General features: G+C 56.3%; 2 protein-coding genes across 8 annotated transcripts; one reads left to right on the forward strand and one right to left on the reverse strand.

The window, feature by feature from the left end:
- Nucleotides 1-2,747: 2,747 nt before the first annotated feature.
- Nucleotides 2,748-9,761, forward strand: SPOUT1 (SPOUT domain containing methyltransferase 1). 5 transcript variants are annotated; one of them, XM_017658303.3, is made up of 12 exons: nucleotides 2,748-2,854; nucleotides 3,414-3,459; nucleotides 3,728-3,853; nucleotides 4,976-5,135; nucleotides 5,367-5,456; nucleotides 5,600-5,649; nucleotides 5,861-5,991; nucleotides 6,992-7,064; nucleotides 7,150-7,248; nucleotides 7,765-7,867; nucleotides 8,023-8,170; nucleotides 9,026-9,761. In XM_017658303.3, the coding sequence occupies exons 1-12, from the start codon at nucleotides 2,819-2,821 to the stop codon at nucleotides 9,092-9,094; spliced, it is 1,131 nt and encodes a 376-aa protein (XP_017513792.2). In that variant the 5' UTR covers nucleotides 2,748-2,818; the 3' UTR covers nucleotides 9,095-9,761. The 5 variants fall into 5 exon arrangements, with proteins under 5 accessions (XP_017513792.2, XP_017513791.2, XP_017513790.2 ...); XM_017658302.3 differs by having other exon boundaries at nucleotides 2,777-2,854; nucleotides 3,689-3,853; XM_017658301.3 differs by having other exon boundaries at nucleotides 2,793-2,854; nucleotides 3,662-3,853.
- On the reverse strand, nucleotides 9,181-12,444 carry ENDOG (endonuclease G). 3 transcript variants are annotated; one of them, XR_005058443.2, is made up of 4 exons: nucleotides 11,562-12,444; nucleotides 10,637-10,746; nucleotides 10,125-10,240; nucleotides 9,386-9,522 (listed from the first exon to the last, which is right to left on the reverse strand). XR_005058443.2 is itself a non-coding variant. In XM_017658310.3 (3 exons), the coding sequence occupies exons 1-3, from the start codon at nucleotides 12,172-12,174 to the stop codon at nucleotides 9,240-9,242; spliced, it is 900 nt and encodes a 299-aa protein (XP_017513799.3). In that variant the 5' UTR covers nucleotides 12,175-12,432; the 3' UTR covers nucleotides 9,181-9,239. The 3 variants fall into 3 exon arrangements, 2 of the variants coding, with proteins under 2 accessions (XP_017513799.3, XP_036863895.2); XM_017658310.3 differs by lacking the exon at nucleotides 10,125-10,240 and having other exon boundaries at nucleotides 9,181-9,522; nucleotides 11,668-12,432; XM_037008000.2 differs by lacking the exon at nucleotides 10,125-10,240 and having other exon boundaries at nucleotides 9,384-9,522; nucleotides 11,562-12,440.
- Between the last annotated feature and the right edge of the window lie 62 nt (nucleotides 12,445-12,506).

Genomic DNA, 12,506 nt, shown 5'->3' on the forward strand with positions numbered 1-12,506 from the left:
TGGGGTGTGTGTGTGTGTAGGTGTACAGGAGGTGGGGGCCTCGGTTGAGTGTGTGACAGGGAATACATGGACAGTTCCATCCTACAAGGGTCTGAGGGCGGGCCAGGGACTATAAAGCTAGCCAAGGGGAAGGAAATAGCTAATGTTTACTGTGCACTCCTGTGTGCCAGGCACTTGGATGCCCATTATCTCATTAAACAACCCTCAAGACAGGAGTGACCACTTTGGAGGTGAGGTAACTTGTCCAAGGCCACCCAGCTAGCAAAGGCCGACGTGGGGATTTGATTCTGGGGTGAGTGTCCCACTGGAAAGCCATGGCGGCTCTTAAATTCATTTGGAAGGTGATGTTGGGGACTTGTCTTCAAGTTTCATTCGCATAACAAACTCGTAGGTTTTTGCTCATATCGTATATTTAATTGGAGGAGGTGATAGAAACGTGTAATAAAATGTATTTGATCCTTGTCCCTGATTCTTGGCAGGGACCTCCTAAAACCCTTGCAGTTAGGGTCTTTTGTTATTTATAACAAGCCCCTTTGACCACATGATTAAAGGGTCAGGACTTTCAGCCCCTACCCCAGGGCCCCAGGGAGGGGAAAGGGACAAGACACTGAGTTCAGCCACATGGCCAAAGATTTCATGAATCGTGCATAGGTAATAAAACCCCACATAAAACCCTGAATCCGTGAGGCTTAAGGAGCTTCTGGGTTGGTGAACACGCAGATATGCTGGCAGGCAGGGTGCAGCCGGAGAGGGCATGGAAGCGCCGCACCGCCCCCCACAGGACCTTCCTCTCCGTACCTCTTCCACTTCGCCGTTCCGAGTTGTGTCCTCTATGATAAAGCTGCAGTTGTAAGCACAGCACTTTCCTGAGTGTTAGGAATTGTTGCATTGAATCATTGAACCTGAGGGGGGTGGCAGAAATGCTCGCACTTGTAGTCAGCCAGCAGAAGTATGGGTAACCTGGGACTCCACCTGCTGCTGACTGTGAAGTGGGGGACAATCTTAGGAGACCAAAACGTTAACCTATGAGTCTGCACCGACTCCAAGTAGTGATTGTCAGGACTGAAGTGTAGGACACCCACTTGGTGTCAGAGAAGTGCTGTTGGAACATATTTTGTGCTGTGACATAGGGGCACTTCCTCCCCTTCCAAACCATGAGTTGGTACCGCTCCCAGTGCTCCAAAATCAAGATCATGAAACAGACTTGGTACCAGCTCAGATGCTCAGTCTGGGAGCCCCTTTCGTACTACACCTATCCCCATGGTAAGAAAGTCCTCCATGGGGTAAACCCACAGATTTCTTGGGTTAGAACCACCCTGATCCAAGGTTACATGTCTCAAGCGCATCCAGAATCTGCCCGTAATTCAAATCTGTGACTCTACAGAGGCTCCGGATCTTGGACTGAGTATCTTCAGCCAGCCTGAGGTGGTAGATCTTCCCTTAAATGCATAATGACTTTGCCTTCTCATTCAGAATGGGGAGGGAGTGATGGTGAAATAAACACAACCCCTGTAGTGTTAACACATATATTGAATTTAGAAAATAATCTCTCCTCTACTAGGCTGTGAGCTCCAGATTGGTGTCTGCTTTTGCTTACCATTGTGTCCCTAGTTCTGGTAGCAAAGAGTTCCTGCCTCAGAACAGGCCAAAAATAAATATTTGTTGATTGAATGAATATTGACTCAAGCTTATTAGCTGAAAAAAGAATTCATTCATTGCTGGCAGGAATGCAAAATAGCCTAGCCACTTTGGAAGAAAATTTGGCAGTTTCTTACAAAGCTTAACAATCTTACTATAGGATCTGACAGTCAGGCTCCTAGCTATTTACCCAAATGAGTTGAAAATTCATGTCCACAACAAAAATCTGCATGTGAATGTTTTAGAAGCTTTATTTATAATTGTCAAAAACTGGAAGCAACCAAATGGGTTCTTCGGAAGGTGAATGGATAAATAAATGGTGGCATATCCATGCATCAGAAGTATACAGCAATAAAAATAAATTAGCTATCGAACCAGGAGAAGACATGAAGGAAACAAAATGCATATTGTTTAATGAAAGGAGAGAGTGTGAAAAGGCTACGTAACTATCTGAGTCCAACTATATGACATTCCAGAAAAGGCAAAACTCTAGAGACAGTAAAAAAAATCAGTGGTTGTTAGGCTGGGAGAGGGTAGGCAGACCAGAGAGGATTTTTAGGGCACTACAACTATTCTGTATGATACTACCGTGGCGGATACATGTCATTGTACATTTGTCAAAACTGGTAGCATGTACAAAAAGAGTGAACCTAATGTAAGCTATGGACTTTAGTTAATGATAATGCACTAATATTGGTTCAATAAGTACAGAATGTACATGCCAAGGCAAAACATTAACAATAGGGGATCCTGAGTCAGGTAAAAGGGATTATATGAGAGCTCTCTGCACTGTCTTCTCAAATTTTGGTAAGCCTAAATCTGCTCTAAAAAAGTGTTCATTGAAAGAGAATAAACGAACCTATAAAAGAAGTGAATTAAATTACTTCCAAGTCATTTCCATCTCTGGGCCTCAGGGTCCCCATATACAAAACCAAGCTGAGGTTTGACTGTCGCGCTCGTCCGGAGCTGGAGGGCGGCTCCTAAGCTGTAGGACGGTCCAGGAAAGCACCCGACTAGCTGCCCTTGGCACCCCGGGTGGGCGACTAACGGATCCACCGCCGCCCTGAGCCTAGACCACGCCCCCGAGCTCCACTGGCCACCCGATTGGGTGGCTCGCAGGAGGTGCGGCCGGAAGGGGTGAGTCTGATTGGCAGGGCGGAGCCAACGGCGTGCGCCGAACATGGCGGAGCGTGCGAGGAAGCGGCCTTGCGGCCCGGTAGGTGGCCGGAGGTGGGACCGTAGGGCAGGACGGGGTGCTGGGGCCCATGGCGGCTCCCGCTCGCAGCTGCTCGCTGACCCGAGGCTAGCAGCCCCAAGGTGCCGCGTGCTCGTGCCGCGTGCACCGCTGCCTGGATGCGGACCGGAAGTGGGAGCCGCGGTACGAGCCAGGGCCCGGACAGCGACAGGTAACCCAGGGGCTGCGCCGCCCGGGCCCGGACCCGGAGGAGGTGGGGCCGTGCCCCCAGTGCCGCGCCCTTCCGTGGCGTATCTCCTCTGCTCCCCAGGGCGAGTGGGCGGGTCCGGTCCCAGTGAGCCTGTTTCATTTTTCTCTCCAGTGGGACCTCATTCAACAATTTATTGAGGGCTTACGGGGTGACAGGCCCAGTCACTGGCACTGGCGCGCTCTGGGGCAGCACACTGCTGGGGAGGGGGTCCCTCGTTTCCTCACCCGCCGCATTTGGGATTGGATGGTAACTGTGGAGCGGCAGGTGGGAACCCTTCCCAGGTGTGACCATTCATTCCCACACCTATACCTCTTCCCAATCCGTCTGCAGGGTGAACACGGCCAAAGGGTGGAGTGGCGAAAATGGAAGCAACAGAGTAAGTGAGGGGCTGTGGGTGGGGTGGGGGGAGTGCCTGTGCATACCCCAGTTCATCCCAGGGGTGCACAGCTGAACCTTGGGGAAGGCCACCAGGTTTGTCCCCTCTGGGTCCCACAGCACCCAAAATGGGGAGGAAGGGGCCAGAGCCCTGGGAGGCCGCTCACCCAGCGGCACCGATAGCCCAGGATGACCCTCCCGAGAGGGCGCCATCTCCTGGACTGTTCCAGGCCCTCTCCCCTCCACCAACGGAATGTCCTGGGATACAGAGAAAGAGGAGAAAAAGAAGTGGAAGGATCTCAAAATGATGAAAAAGCTGGAGCGGCGGCGGGCACAGGAGGAGCAGGCAAGGTGCCAGCAGGAGGAGGAGGCGGCTGTCCAGACGGAGGACCGCGGTGAGCAGGCCGGGTCCTGGGCAGGGCAGAGAGTATCGGAGCTGGAAGGGACCCTGGAGACAGTGGATCCAGACATCTTGTCTTAATGGAGAAACTAAGGCCCAGAGAACGGGGGAGCCTCAGAAAGCTAATAACCTCCTGCTTAGATAGATTTCAAGCCCGTGGAGGATCAGCATCATCCGTCATAACTTTATGCCTCTGGAACCTCGTCACTTTAATGAGTTAGTTATGTGCTTTCGTTTCATTTTTAATTTAATTATTTTGATTTCATAAGAGTGCCCCTTTTTTTTCTCATTAAGTAATAGATGCTCAGAACAAAACTCCCCAAACAATTACAAAAACTATGAAGAAGAAAGGAAAAAAATCCCAGCAAACAGGGCAGTGAAAGTTTCTCCAGACTTTGTTATACCTGTTGAGAGGCACGTAGAGAGATGCGCAGATACAATGTGTGTCTTTTGTCCTTGTGCTTCTGGCTCTGGTTTTTCTCATCTCACATTTCGGTCAGGGTCCATGTCGTACCCTGTAAGCCCAGTGGCTACCAGTGAATGATCGTGACGGGACAGCAGCGAGCCCGTCACCCCTCTCAGCCATGGGGAAACGCTTTATGGGCATCATCTCATGCGATTCCCTTTGAACACCTCCGGGAGGGAGGGTGTGGGTGGTCCTCTGGCGCCGAACAACCTGAACCCATTATCTCAGCTGCTGCTTTTGTGTGACCTTGGGCCATGTATTTGACTTCTCTGGGCCGTAGGTTCCCCACCTGGGTAAAATGTACACACATACAAGGCACTAAAAACAGGTATTAGTTTTCATTATTGCCCTGATTTGACAACTGGAGACCTGAGGCAGGAAGGGGTGGAGCCAGGATGGGATCTTGGGCCAAGCCTCTAACCTCTCCCTGGCCTTGCCCATTGGGCTGCCCTGCCCACAGGAGCCTTGGAGACCACTGAGTCCATTTTCCTCCTGGGGTGACTGAGGCCTGGAGAGGGGAGTTGGAACTATTTCGATTTCACAGTTTCTCCTGGTGGAAAATTCTCTAAATCTGGGCCCTGGGATTGGAGGAAGGGAGGGGAGATGGCCCTGGCCTTTCAGACTGACCATGGACACCCCTCCCCTGCCCAGGTCGGCCCTACACCCTGAGTGTGGCCCTGCCAGGCTCCATCCTGGACAACGCTCAGTCACCCGAGCTTCGCACCTACCTGGCTGGTCAAATTGCCAGAGCTTGTGCCATCTTCTGTGTGGATGAGATCGTGGTGTTCGATGAAGAGGGCCAAGAGAGCAAGTGAGGGGCCACCCAGTGGAGCACTGGGGCTCAGGGAGAGGGGAGGGGCTGCCGGGATCGGCTTGGCTTTGCCCTGTTCTCTGCCTGCTTACCTGCAGGGGCTGAGAAGCCTATCTGAAATGCCCCATTGATCCCTGGGGACTAGAGTTGTAACATGGCCACTGCAGAGGTCAGACTGGGTGGAGGAGCTCTGGAAGGGAACAGAGGCTCTTCCACCCTGTCTTTCTCCAGGACTGTAGAGGGGGAATTCAGGGGAGTCGGCAAGAAGGGGCAGGCATGTGTGCAGCTGGCCAGGATCCTGCAGTACCTGGAGTGTCCACAGTAAGCAGGGGAAAGGCAGACCTCCCTGAGCATGAGGGAGGTGGTCAAGATGCAGGTCAGGCAGGAGTGGCCTCCCCTGGGTACTTGGGTCCCCTCCCCGCCAGCCCCCACTCTCCCCACCTGAGATCCATATTCTCTACTAGGTACCTAAGAAAGGCGTTCTTCCCCAAGCACCAGGATCTACAGTTCGCTGGTAAGGTTGGGGGCCTGACCCCCATTTCCCACGGATCACCCCCCAGGCCTTGAGAAATCACTGTACAGTTGGGAGAGCAGAGCCAGGCAGGGCAGGGGCTGTGCTTGGTGGCAAGCAGCCAGTGTGTGGCAGAGCTGGGACCTGCACCAGGGTTCTCTGCCGCATCCCCGTGTGCTTTTGCATCTCCCAGAGTGCTGGTCCCTCCCCGCAGGGCTTCTGAACCCCTTGGACAGCCCTCACCACATGCGTCTGGGTGAGGAATCCGAGTTCCGAGAGGGTATCGTGGTGGACCGGCCCACCCGGCCAGGCCATGGCTCCTTTGTCAACTGTGGCATGAAAAAGGTACGAATTGGAGGGTGGGTCAAGGCCTACTTCCCAGACACACTCTGGCCCTGCAGGCAGGGGCACACAAGTGGGGAGACCTGGACCCAGACAACTGCCTGCCATTCCCCCATCGATGCAGATTTGGGCCAGAGAAGTACTAGAAGAGGGCTCGGTGGATAATGCCAAGAACACATTTACTTCTTTCTTTCTTTCTTTCTTTTTTTTTTTTTTTTTGTAAGCAATCAACAGAATGTAGCCCTTGTGCTGAAACAAAACAAACCCTGCAAAAACAAGTTTGAAATCACTCTGGGGCTGTCAAGTGTGATTTAGAGCCAAGCTGGAGATTGGAACATTCATTTGCCACCTGTTTTACTCTGGAGTTTCCTAGAGGCAGAGGCAGAAATATATAAAAGTGTGGGATCCCCTCTCCTCAGAGAGAACAGACCAGAAATAACTGGCTAAAGGCAGACCAGGGTTCCCCAAAGAAGACAGGAGAAAGGCATGAGAAACCCTCCAAAGGGAAAGAGGGTGTCCGTTTTTGGGAATTTGGCACAAAACACACATCGATTGGTACTTGTCACAGTTTGTGTGTAGTAAGCATTTGCTTCATGCCAGGTCCTGGGCTGTGTGACAATAGCTGTTGTGTATGGAAAGTGTTCTGTTTGACAGATGAGGAAACTGAGGCTCAGAGAGCATAAATGACCCACTTAAACTCCTGTAGCTAGTAAGTGGCATAATCTCCAAAATGCAGAGACCTGGGATTTCATCGAGTCAAGAAATACTTCTTTCCTGCTCTGCAAGGCCCAGAGCACTCATTTTTGATGGGTGTCTTGTGGTAGTCATTTTGCACAGATGGTCTCTTGTGAGCAGGTCCAGGTGCCAGAGTTAGGGTCGTCAGTTGACCTGGACCCCTTAGGTGCCTTGCCAGCCCCGCATATCTGCTCCACCCAATCTGGGAGAGGGTGACCCCTGCTGGGACTGTGAGAAACAGCACCCATTTCTTCTGGCTTCTCCCCAGGAGGTAAAGATAGACAAGAACTTGGAGCCTGGACTGCGAGTGACTGTGCAGCTGAACAAGCAGCAGCTCCCAGGTATCAAGAGCTGCCTCAGCCTGAGGGTTCAGGCTGCCTCCTTGCTCCTCACCCCGTCTTCACAGCCCTTCCACTTTTCCTTCAGAAAGCAAGACCTACCGTGGGAAAGTTGTGTCATCGCAGGACCCTCGCACCAAAGCTGGCATCTATTGGGGCTACACAGTCCGACTGGCCTCCTGCCTCAGTAAGGACAGAGCTTCCTCCTGTGAATATCCATCCTCTCTGTCTAGGAGGCCACAGAGAGCCTTGCTTGACTCAAAAGTCAGACCAGGATCTGTGTCCTACCAACTTGCTGTGTGTCCTTGGGCAAGTGCCTTTGCCTCTCTGGGCTTTTGTCACCCTGAGTGCACTGCCTGGGATGCTGCTAAGGACTTCCTGAGGAAGAGTATCGTGATTGATTAGTAATGTCTGCCCTGGGGTTAGAGATGAGGGGAAAAGGACCAGATAAGTCAAAGACGTACTATGTGTTCTCAGAGCTCCTTCCTGCCCACCGTCTGCTTTGTTCTCCCATCTGGCACAGGCCCAGTCTCTCCGGGCTCAGTCCCTGACTTCCCAGGAATAGTGGGAGGGCTTGGATTTGGGCCCCTTACCTGAGTCTCCCCCCCCTCCCCCTGGTACCTGTATATACGTACACACACACAGAGCGCCAAGCACTGTAGCTTACGGGCTTTAGGCCCCTCAGTGAGCTGGCCTCCCCCAGGTGCTGTGTTTGCTGAGGCCCCCTTCCAGGATGGGTATGACCTGACCATTGGGACATCAGAGCGAGGCTCCAGTGTGGCCTTAGCCCAGCTTCCCAGCTTCAGGTACGTACGGCCTAGGGCAGGGGGCAGGGGATGCGGAAGGGAGCAGGGAAGCAGTGTGGGGGGGGGGCCCCACCGTGTACGAGGGCCGAGAGCCCGGGGGCTGCACTCAGTGTGGCATTGCGGAGCAGTCAGTGACCCCCTCCTGTGGGTTCCAGACATGCTCTTGTGGTGTTTGGAGGCCTCCAGGGGCTGGAAGCTGGAGTGGACGCTGACCCCAACCTGCAGGTGGCTGAACCCAGTGTCCTCTTTGATCTGTACATCAACACCTGTCCCAGTCAGGGCAGCCGCACTATCCGCACGGAGGTGAGCCCACCTGCCGTTCCCACGTCCAGCCCCAGGCCATGAGCCGGCAGCCCGGCACTCGGGGTCTGCCCGAGGCAGTTTGCTGCTCTCCCTGTTACCCTCACCACAGCAGGCTTGGGGCAGGTATGGGGTGCGAGTGAGCTGGGAGTCAAGAATCCTGGGTGCTGGTCCAGCTGCCCCAGACTGAATGACCCAGGAGACCCTGCTCCCGCCCGCTCTGGGCTTTTGCTTCCTCAGCTGTGAGCTCAGTGTTCCACTTCCTCGTGTGACTGGTGTGCAGGGCCGCCCTCCCCCCAGGCCTCACTGGCATCTCAGTCCTGGCCACCCATGGCACCTGTACACCCATTCTGAGGTCAGCACGGAAGGCCCTGTCTGAGGGCACTTTGCTGGGAGGCTCCATTGCTTCCATCATTCTCAAGGGGGGTGGCTAAACAGGTGGACTGCCCCAGTCGGTCTATCCTCAGGCCCAGCTGGGGCCAGGGGCTGGGAGCCTGCCAGCCACACTTTCCAGCAGGCGCCCGGGCTCCCACCACCCCTCCAGCAACTATATGGAGGACTGACGGCGTCCTGCCTGTCACCTTCCCTGACCCTGACCCTGGGAGGCAGGAATTAGGATCAGCCCCATTCCACAGATGGAAGACTGAGGAGCAGAGGTGAGGCCCTTCCTGGCAGGGCATGGAGCCAGCCAGGGATGATCAGGACGAAGCTGGGATTGTCCTTAACTTCCTTGGGACCCTGGTGAAGGCAGCAGACCCAAGGGGCTGGGTCCTATATGGTCAGGCACTGAGGACAGGCTGAGAGCCACACACCCACCAGCCCCCCAGGCCTCAGCCCATTGCTGCACTTCTATTCCAGGAAGCCATCCTTATCTCGCTGGCTGCCCTGCAGCCCGGCCTCACCCAGGCAGGCGCCCGGCCTAGCTGAAGACTCCCCTGGACCCGACACTGCGAAGCCACAGCAAAGCTAGAGACTCCTGAGGTTTGCTGGCCCAGACACAGCTAAAACCTGTCTCCAAAAATAACCACCTTTAATGTGACCCCAGCCCCACAGTCTGGCTGGGCTTCGGCCCTCACTTGCTGCCCGCAGTGATGGCCTTAAGGCTGCCCGCCCGCGCCAGGATATTTGGCACAAAGAGCAGCCCTGAGGCCCGCTCAATGCTCTCGATGGGCACCAAGAAGCGCTCCAGCGGGACGGCCTCGTCCACAGGTGTGTTGGGCATCACATAGGAGCGGAGTTCAATCTGCCCACCTGTTGCCTCCAGGATCAGCACCTTGAAGAAGTGGGTGGGCACCGCCACATGGTTCCTGCCGATTACCTGGTACTTCACGTAGGACTTCCCATCAGCCTCCGTCCTGCAGACAGACCCGGGCACATGTGGCGTTTCAGAGCTCCCACAGAGTCTGGTTGGACCCAAGGCTGTTGCCACCAGGAAGCCTTCTCTGACCTGACCCCATAACTGTCAACCTGCTGTGCCCTTGGCCCCCCAGGAGGCCGGGACCTCCTGCTGGACAGGGTCGCACTCTGCCCTGGGTTTCCTCACACCCAACAATCGTGGCAGCCCGGGTGGTGGCAATAAATGCTCCTGAAACAATCAGGCGTTCTTAACATTCACAACCACCTGGGCAGACACTGGATTAGTGTCTGTCTCTCCCTGTGGGGGTGAGCACCAAGTGGGCCAGGCCCGTACCCCTGACTTCCCAACTCCAGCACAGGACTCCTGCGCGGCAGGTGCCTGGAACACTGGATGGGGGACTTGGGCCTTCCCCTTAGCGGTCTACGCCATTTCTGCAGGCCACCGGAGGCACCTGCTAATTAGGGTTTATCAGTGCCTCGGCCAGCCCATGCTGAGCCCTTACAACATCCACCTCCCACTTTGTCCCCGACTTAGGGGAACAAGGTAGATAATGGGTATTGTCCCCACAGGAGAGGATATTGAGGTCATTTGCCATGGCACCTGGAGAGTAGGTGATAGGGCCTAGACTCCATCCTGAGCCTATGGACTCCAGAACCAGCTCTCCAGCCTGTTGCTTCCGTCATCCGTGTCACTCAGCAGGCCAGCAAAACTGCTTCCTTCAGGGTCAGGGAGGTAGAGAATTCAAACCCAGGCTCTGGGCGAAGGGTGGCGAAGGGTTGCTCCAAGCAAACAGGCTGAAGGCAAGAGCCTAGTGCAGGGGTTTCTCTCTGGCACAACACCTGATTGGGTGGGTGTGACAAGAGGTGACAGAGGGCAGAGCAACAGGCAGATTCAAGGCCTGGTGCCCACAGAGGAGACATGCTCTAGGTGAGTACCCCAAAGGTCTCTGGCTTAGAAGTGGAATTGGGGACCGGAGGCAGGGAATGGACAGACTTGCTAAGAAACCAATGACTAGTGAGCTGGCAGTGTTGCCCCAGAGCCTGAGACAAGCCTGGACAGAGTAAGTGGCAGGAGGGGACCTCTGGTTCCCAAGCCCCCAGTTTCAGCCTTACCTGGGCAGGAAGAGTGGCCCTGTACAGACATAGACATTCTGGTAGGTGCGGGTCAAGCTGCGGCTGTATTTCTCCAGGTTGTTCCAGGCATTCTGGTTGAGGTGAGGCACCTGGTAAAAGTGTGGGGCTCAAGTGGGGCTGGGACCTTCCTCTGTCAGAGGGGCAACCCCAGGCCCTGACGGGTGGGCACTGGCACCAAGCCAGAAGATTCCATGGAGAGGGCAAATCACTTTCAGGCTACCTGGCCACGAGGGTGTAGCCTACCAACCATCTAGAATGGGAGGACTAGTATCCCAGGTCTCAGCCGTTTCTCAGCTCCAAAGAGCCACTCCAAGGACAGGGGAACATCTACCGCTTTCAGAGAAACAGGCCTGCCCTGCCCCTCCCCTGCGCTCTCCTTTTCCCAGTCTGAACCACGTGCAGAGAGCCCAGCTGGGAAGTGTGGATCTATCCTGACTCCATCACTTGGGTGCTCCAGTCCTCAGTACAGCATCTAGTCAAATGGGTAGAGGACTGCTACAGGGAGGGAAGACGTCAGGTTGGAGGCTGGGACCCCACCAGCTTCACCCAGAGCCTCACGTCTGTCTCTATCCACTGGGTGCCAGGCCCTGCCAGGAACAGGGCTACAGGCAGGGCACATAGTGGGTGCTACTCAGGGCAGTCAGGATAGGACAGTGGCTGAAAGCTCAGGATCCCCTAGACTGCCTGGGCTGCCTCCCGCTGTGTGACACTGGGCCAGTCACTCAACCTCGCTGAGCCTCAGTTCCCTCATAGCTAATAGATTATTGAATGCTGCCAGTACTTTTTATAAGCACTGTCTTCAGTTCCTCAGCGCTTCTGCAGGAGGTCGGTGGGTAATAGCATTATCCCCCCCAGCGCCACAGCAACGGGTCCCTCCCGCCTAGGGCGAGCGGGGTGATCACACCTGACTTAGAGAACGCACTGGGCAGCCTTCCCCTCCTGCAGAGGAGCAAGCCGAGGCCCAGGGAGACCAGGCCGCCTCGCATTCCGCCGCAGGGCGCAGGCGCTACCTGGGGCGCGACGTTGCTCAGGTAGAAGGTGTCGTCCATGGCCTTCTGGCTCCAGCGATGGTTGGCGGCGGCCGCGAGGTGTCCACGGTCGAAGCCGCTGCCGCGGTAGTCGGCGTTGGTGGCTCGGTGGTAAGAGTGCACCGAGTCGTCCTCGCGGAAGTCGCACGAGCGGCGGTCGCCGTCGCCGCGGAGCCGCTCGGGCCGCAGCTGCTCCACCACCCAGAGCGCGCCGCGGGTGCGCGGGTCGTAGCACAGCACGTACGACTCGCGGCTCTTGAGCTGTGCCAGCCCCGGCAGCCCGTACTTGGCCAGCTCGCCCGGGCCGCTGCCAGCCGGGGCCCCGGGCACGACGGGCAGCTCGGCCGCCGCCGCCACGGGCAGCACGGGCAGCCGTCCCAGCAGCCCCGGCGTCGCCCGCGCGTCCGCCCGCCGCCGCCGCCACCCCTCGGCGGCGGCGCCCAGCCCGGCGCCCAGCGCCAAGCACAGGCCAGCCCGCAGCGCCTTCATGGCCAGGGAGGGCGGCCCAGCAGCTGGGGGAACGCCGCGACCTCCGGCGTCCGGCCCGCGAGGCTCTTAAAGGGGCCGCGCCGGCCGGCGGAGCCCGCCTCTGGGATAGGACTGGCTGAGCCGTGAGAGGCTGGAATGCCCGTCCCCTTTCACTGACGAACGCCCCGGGGTACTCGGGACCCCACAGAGGCTCGTCAGCACCGGAGCCGAGCGGGCGTCCTGGAGCCCTCTCCGCTCTTTTAATGCGGACCGGTGGCGGCGTGGCCCCGCTGCTTCGGCTTCTGATTGGCCGTCGCTCGCCGGCTCCGCCCCCTCCCCAGCAGCGGGCCACT

Source organism: Manis javanica, chromosome 2 (assembly GCF_040802235.1).
Source record: "Manis javanica isolate MJ-LG chromosome 2, MJ_LKY, whole genome shotgun sequence".
Taxonomy (NCBI): domain Eukaryota; kingdom Metazoa; phylum Chordata; class Mammalia; order Pholidota; family Manidae; genus Manis; species Manis javanica.

Coding starts and splice junctions, on each gene's coding strand:
- SPOUT1 (XM_017658301.3), top strand. CDS start 2,819: ATGGCGGAGCGTGCGAGGAAGCGGCCTTGCGGCCCG. Junction 3,460..3,661: donor GCGAAAATGGAAGCAACAGA/GTAAGTGAGGGG, acceptor GACCCTCCCGAG/AGGGCGCCATCTCCTGGACT. Junction 7,868..8,022: donor GCCCAGCTTCCCAGCTTCAG/GTACGTACGGCC, acceptor TGTGGGTTCCAG/ACATGCTCTTGTGGTGTTTG.
- ENDOG (XM_017658310.3), bottom strand. CDS start 12,174: ATGAAGGCGCTGCGGGCTGGCCTGTGCTTGGCGCTGGGCGCCGGGCTG. Junction 10,747..11,667: donor TGAGCAACGTCGCGCCCCAG/GTAGCGCCTGCG, acceptor CACTTTTACCAG/GTGCCTCACCTCAACCAGAA. Junction 9,523..10,636: donor GGGCCACTCTTCCTGCCCAG/GTAAGGCTGAAA, acceptor GTCTGTCTGCAG/GACGGAGGCTGATGGGAAGT.